General features: G+C 52.2%; 1 protein-coding gene across 1 annotated transcript; it reads left to right on the top strand.

The window, feature by feature from the left end:
• Positions 1 to 3,406: 3,406 nt before the first annotated feature.
• Positions 3,407 to 5,975, top strand: Cdkn2d (cyclin dependent kinase inhibitor 2D). Its single transcript, XM_059267423.1, has 3 exons — positions 3,407 to 3,534; positions 3,807 to 3,966; positions 5,091 to 5,975. Exons 2-3 carry the CDS (start codon positions 3,826 to 3,828, stop codon positions 5,448 to 5,450), a joined length of 501 nt encoding a protein of 166 aa, XP_059123406.1. The 5' UTR covers positions 3,407 to 3,534; positions 3,807 to 3,825; the 3' UTR covers positions 5,451 to 5,975.
• Positions 5,976 to 6,464: the final 489 nt, after the last annotated feature.

The raw sequence follows: 6,464 nt of genomic DNA, 5'->3' as shown, positions 1-6,464 counted from the left end.
AAATGGGGTGGCTGGCCTGCTCCACAGTGATGATAAGGTCTGAACAAGATGCTGATGCTTCCTCCCTTCATTCCCTATCACTCGCTGATCCCTTCTGTAGCCACCAGAGGTCACTGTAAAATCTGTCAGTACATCATTGCCCTGCTTAACCCTCATGCTCTTCCCATCTTCTTTTTTAATTTTTAATTTATTTTATTTATTTATTTATTTTTTTGAGACAGGGTTTCTCTGTGTAGCTTTGCTCCTTTCCTGGAACTCACTCTGCAGACCAGGCTGGACTTGAACTCAGAAATCTGCCTGCCTCTGCCTCCCAAGTGCTGGGATTAAAGGCATGGGCCACCACCACCTGGGTTTCCTCCCCATCTTCTTAAGAATAGTTATTACAGTGGTCTGCACATTACTCCACCACCTGCCCACCTTCCTGCCCTCCCACTCTCCTTTTCCATATCATACCAGATGCTTTCAAACCTCAGGGCCTTTGCATATGCAGTGACCCTACATTAAGCCAATATCCTATTTTCAGTGACCCTACATTAAGCCAATATCCTATTTTATAATATTTTTCTTTTAATTTTTTCTTTCTTTCTTTTTCTTTTTTTTTTTTTCTTGAGACAGGGTTTCTCTGTGTAACAGTCCAGACTGTCCTGGAATTGGATTTGTAGACCAGGCTGGCCTCAGGCTCAGGCTCCCAGAAATGCAACTGCCTCTGTCTTGTTTTTCTGGACTTTTTTTTTTTTTAAAGATTTATTTATTTATTATGTATATAGTATTCTGCCTGCATGTGTCCCTGCAGGCCAGAAGAGGGCACCAGATCTCATTACAAGTGGTTGTGAGCCACCATGTGGTTGCTGGGAATTGAACTCAGGACCTCTGGACCTCTAGAAGAGCAGTTGGTGCTCTTAACTACTGAGCCATCTCTCCAGCCCGTTTTTCTGGATTTTTAAACAGAATCTTACTATGTAACCCTGGCTGTCTTGGAACTCACTATGTAGACTGGACTGGCCTTGAACTCATAGATTCCCCTGCCTCTGCCTCCAGAATGCTGTGATTAATGATATCTACCACCACACTTGGCAATACAGTTTTGAGAATTAGCTATCTATCCTAGGATGGCCTACAACTTAATCCTCTTGCCTCAGACTCCTGAGTGCCAAGATTACTGGGTTTAATGGCTTTCCTTTATCACCTCAAAACATTTACTACTCTGAAAAAATACCGTCACATCTCCTGGCCTAGACTGTGGGTGTCTAGTGGGCTCTGTGCATGGCCATCTCAGGAGGTTCTCAGCAAGACTTGCCTCCCAGAACCTTACATGGCAGACAGCAGGCCAACTTTCTGTTCAGCAAGGACTGCTTAACCCGAGCTATGATTAACCCGAGACCATGATTCTTTTCTCACCAACTACAATTTCTAACTTTAGTCTAAAATTAAGCCAGACATGGTGGCATATACCTGTAATCCTAGCACTCAAGAGGTAGAGGCAGGATGATCAGGTGTTTGAGGTTAGTCTAGACTTAGTAAGTTCGAGGCCAGCCTGAGCTACATAAGAACTTTTTTCAGCCGGGCGGTGGTGGCTTTAAGTGCACCTTTAATCCCAGCGCTCTCCCAGTACTCTGGAGGCAGAGCCAGGTGGATCTCTGCGAGTTTGAGGCCAGCCTGGTCTACAAAGTGAGATCCAGCACAGGCTCCAAAACTACACAGAGAAACCCTGTCTCTGTGTAGAAATCCCAGCACTTGGGAGGCAGAGGCAGGTGGATCTCTGTGAGTTTGAACCTGGTCTACAGAGTGAGTTCCAGGACAGGCTCCAAAGCTATACAGAGAAACCCTGTCTGAAACACACACACACACACACACACACACACACACACACAGAAAAAAAAAAACAACAACCCTGTTAAGGGGCCGTGACTATAGATCAGTTAGCAGAGTGATTGCTGAGCATCCATGAAGCCCTGGGTTCCATCCCCAGTGCTGAATGGACAGTCTGTAATGGCACTTGGGAGTGGCATTCAGGAGGCTCAGGTGTCATCCTTGGCTACATAAGGAGTTGGAGGCCAGCCTGGGATACATGAGACCCTTTTAAAAAAAAATTAAAATTGCTGAGCTGGAGAAATGGCTCAGCAGTTAAGAGCACTGGCTGTTCTTCCAAAAGACCTGGGTCCAATTCCCAGCACCCATATGGCAGCTCACAACTGTCTGCAACTCCAGTTCCAGGGGGTCCAACACCCTCACACAACTATACATGCAGGCAACACACCAATGCACATTTAAAAAAAAGAAAATTGCCAGGCATAGTCCATTCAGGAGGCAGTCAGGCAGATCTGTTTGAGTTCAAGGTCAGCCTGGTCTACATAGTGAGTTCCAGGACAGCTAGAGCTACATAATAAGATCATGTCTCAAAAAAAAACAAACCTTAAAGAAAATTATGTGACTATGTGGGTATTTGTATGTGTACTAAGGTCAAAAGAGTGTTGGATTCCTTGGAGCTGGAGTTATGTATGGCTGAGTGTTGTCACGTGGGTGTTGGAAACCGAACCTTTGCTTCTTTACAAGAACGTCAAATGCTCTTAGCCCTTGAGCCATCTTTCCAGCTCCAAGACACCCCTGGCGCCCCCAGATGGGGTTTCTCTGTGTAGCTTTGGAGCCTGTCAGGGAATTCGCTCTCTAGACCAAGCTGGCTTTGAACTCACAGAGATCCACCTACCTCTGCCTCCGGAGTGCTGGGATTAAAAGGCGTGCGCCACCACTGCCGGCCTTCCAAGATCCTTTCTTATTTAAAAAAAAAAAAAAAGGAGCCCACTCTTTTAATCCCAGCACGGACGGTAGAGGCAGGTGGCTATCTGAGTTTGAAGCCAGACAGATCTACACAGTGAGATTCAGGCCGGTCAAGGTTACATAGTGAGACCCTGTCTCATACATTTAAAGCCAACAAAATAAGGTTAGAAGGCGCGCACTTGACCGTCCAGAGGCCATTCCTTTAACACAGCAGTCGAATGAATGAACTAAGTTCCCCATTGCATAGTAAGAGCTCCTTAGGACTTCGGGGCACATAAACGAACAGAACGTTCCAGCTCTGGGAGCTTCCAGTCCCGCCTCCATCCCTCTCGGAGGCGCTAAAGATCCAGGATCAGCCCGCGCCAGCCAGTCTCCAACCTCTCTCCCGGGGTCAGTTAAACTTTCCCTCTCTTTCCCGCCCGCCCGCCTGCCTGTCGGGTTTGAAAAACCAAACTCCCCGCGGTGGCGGGCAGCCCCACCGGTTGCCGCCCGCTGGCCAATCACGAGCCGCAGCACCTCTGTGGGCGAGACAAACCTTCCCAGCAACGCACGCTGATTGGCTGAGGTCGCCGGTAGGCGGAACCTACGGAGGTCGGGCTCTGGGCACCCCGGCTCCGGCTACTGTGTTGCGAGTTTGTAAGAAAACAAGGGTGCTCTGGGCGGGGCCTGTGGCGCCGGCGTCGCTCCTGGCGGCGGACTGCGGCGGCCGGGGAGAGCCGGCTCAGAGCAGACCCCGCCCGCGCTAGCGGAGGAGGGAGGGTAAGTCTGGGGAGACCCGGCCCAAGGGGCGGGCGCCCAGGGGCTGGGCGGGGTTCCTCGCCGCCTCTCACGGTGACAGGGGGAGGAGCCGGGCGCGAGAGCCGGGGTCGTGCGGGACCGAGGACGGAGGGTCTGCGGCCGGGGAGTAACCGTAGAGTGGGCCCCAGTGGCGCCGCAGCCCCGGGGAAGGGAAGCCCCCGTGTTCGGATCCTGCGCTCGCTGGTTCCTCAGCCTTGACCTGGGCTGGGCTCGGGGCTGGGTGGGTTTCACAGACCGCCCGTGTGTGTCACCATGCTCCTGGAAGAAGTCCTCGCTGGCGACCGGCTGAGTGGCGCAGCGGCCCGTGGCGACGTGCAGGAGGTGCGCCGCCTTCTGCACCGGGAGCTGGTGCATCCTGACGCTCTGAACCGTTTTGGCAAGACAGCCTTGCAGGTGAGGCCTGGCTGACGCCCGGCTTCCACGCCTCATCCTCCCTGTCTCCTGCCCCGCGTTGGTGATCCCCTGAGGACCATCCCTTATTTGCACCAATGTTGGGTGGGGTGGTGCATGGAGGGTGGGGGAGGGGATGACTTTTCGGTTCTAAAGAATCCCTTGTCTTCAAGCCTGGAGGATTCAGTTTCCCTGGGTGGGTTGGGGTTCAGTGTCTTCTCATGCCAGTCCTTGAGGACAGCTCACATTTCTTGGGGCTTCTAAAAGGACATTCGATCTCAGGAAGGTAGGATGTAATCTTCTCTAAGCGAGATAGCCATTTTTTTGGGGGGGGGTAGGAGTCCTTTTTAAGGGTCTCTGGTTCTTTGGGGGTGGGGAGAGGTCTTCATTTCTGAAAGTGATGTGGATTTTTTTAATCTTTTGAGTGCCTCGGTTACAAAAAAAAATTCCCTATTGCTTGAAGGCCCCATAATTTGGGGTGGCATTTGTAGGGGGTCCCACTTTCTCATGGGTGCTCATACATGCTGAAGATCATGCCTATGTCTAAAGAAGTTTTCCCTGGACAAAGGGAACCCAAGTTCCCTAGAGCATCTCTTTTCTTAAAAATTCTAAGTAGTTCTCAGAAAATGAGTTCATTGTCTGGAGGGGTCTAAGAGTCGTAGTGATCCCCCATATGGGAGAGCCCTGCCCCTGAGAGAGGCTCTTGGCTCCTGGAGAGTTCCTACTTCCTGTCCTTCCCTTCCTTTCCCCATTCCCCTTCCTTTCCATTCCCTTTCTTCTTCATTACTTCTTTATTTCTGAGACAAAGTCTCACTCTGTGTCTCAGGCTGGCCTTAAATTTGAGGCTGTCCCCTGCCTGGGCCTCCCAAGTGCAGGGATTACGGGAGTGGTCACTATGCCTGGCCGCTTAGAGTGTTCGTGAGTCTTTGTATTGTTACATGAGCTTTGGGTGTGTCTGGTCCTCATTTCCAAAGAACCTGTTCTTTTAGGTCCCAAACAGCTCCTTGGGGGGCCTGTCTTTCCTGGGGTGTCCCTGTTCAGTGGCACTCTGGATTTCTGGTAGACCTCTTTCTGCCTGACCATTTTCCAATGGGAACCTCTTGACTTTCTGCTCCCCACCCCCATAGGTCATGATGTTTGGAAGTCCAGCAGTTGCTCTGGAACTCCTGAAGCAAGGCGCTAGCCCCAATGTCCAAGATGCCTCTGGTACCAGTCCAGTGCATGATGCAGCCCGCACTGGGTTCCTGGACACCTTGAAGGTCCTGGTGGAGCATGGTGCTGATGTCAATGTCCTGGACAGCACCGGTTCGCTCCCCATCCACCTGGCGATCCGAGAGGGCCATGGCTCCGTGGTCAGCTTCCTAGCTGCCGAATCTGACCTCCATCACAGGGACGCTTCGGGTCTCACCCCCCTGGAGTTGGCCCGGCAGAGAGGGGATCAGCACCTCATGGACATCCTGCGGGGGCACATGGTGATCCCAATGTGACCCAGGGCCACTGTCTCCAGCCAGAGTCTCACTGGGTTACAAGTCAACAACAGAGAAAAGAAACTTTCACTCCTCACTCTGTCCCTTGAAGAAGGGAGTGGGAGGAGCAGTTTGTGGTTTATTGGTGTTGATTTCTTGAGTGAGTGTGTTTGGGGGACGTTGTTTCTCATTTGTTTTTCTCACCCCATTTGTGTGTTGGACAGAGAAGGTGCTCCGACAGGCAACAGCCACCTAAACGGTTCAGTTTTCCCCGCACCCGGCTGCAGAGACCTCAGGGCAGAGGTTTAAAACCCTAGCCTCCGAGTGAGGTCATCACCTCCTGGGCTCCTGGAAGCTGGTGACCTTGGCAGGCTGTGCTTAGAGAGCCCTGAAGTGTGAGCCACCTACTTTGGCATGGGAGGGGGAGGGGAAACATTTCGAATCAGTTAAAAGGATAGCGTGAGTTGATTTTTTTCTTGGAAGCTTGTTTTCCAGTCTGTTGTACAGAGTTTGAAATATATGTATTTATTGCTTTATGGAAAGGAATTGTTTTGTGTGATCATTTAATGTTTTGGCCCATTAAGACTTCGGCATGACGACGGTGAGGGTGACTTCCGATTTGGGAGTCTGGGATGGGGTATTCGGAGTTCCGGGACGTGCGTGCGTGGGATGGAACTGAGGGATGGTGGGGCTGAGGGAGCTGTGCGGCCAAGGGGCGACGTGGTCATTCCCAAAGCGTCAGGGTAACCGAGCTGGGTGGGGCAGCGGTCGGGTGCTGTCGGAACGGAAGGGAGGCAGGAAACCGCGAGTGGAGAAAGGGGCCCCCAGATGTCAGCTGGGTGCCGGGAGCCGGCAGGGTGGAGAAGGGTGGGCGGTGGCCTGCGGCCTTTCCCCGCAGAGGCTTGGCCCGTGGTGGGTGTGGCCTGCGGAGCAAAAGGCCAACCGGGTCCCGGAAGAGTCGGGGGTGGAGCAGGGCGGGTCTGGGGTCCTGCTCCTTTAAGACGTGCTCCCAGTGGGCGTGCCTCGAGGAGGTCA

The sequence above is a fragment of the Peromyscus eremicus genome, chromosome 7 (assembly GCF_949786415.1).
Source record: "Peromyscus eremicus chromosome 7, PerEre_H2_v1, whole genome shotgun sequence".
Taxonomy (NCBI): Eukaryota; Metazoa; Chordata; class Mammalia; order Rodentia; family Cricetidae; genus Peromyscus; species Peromyscus eremicus.
The sequence above is the reverse complement of the archived record's forward strand: the minus strand, read 5'-3'. Positions and strand labels throughout refer to the sequence as shown.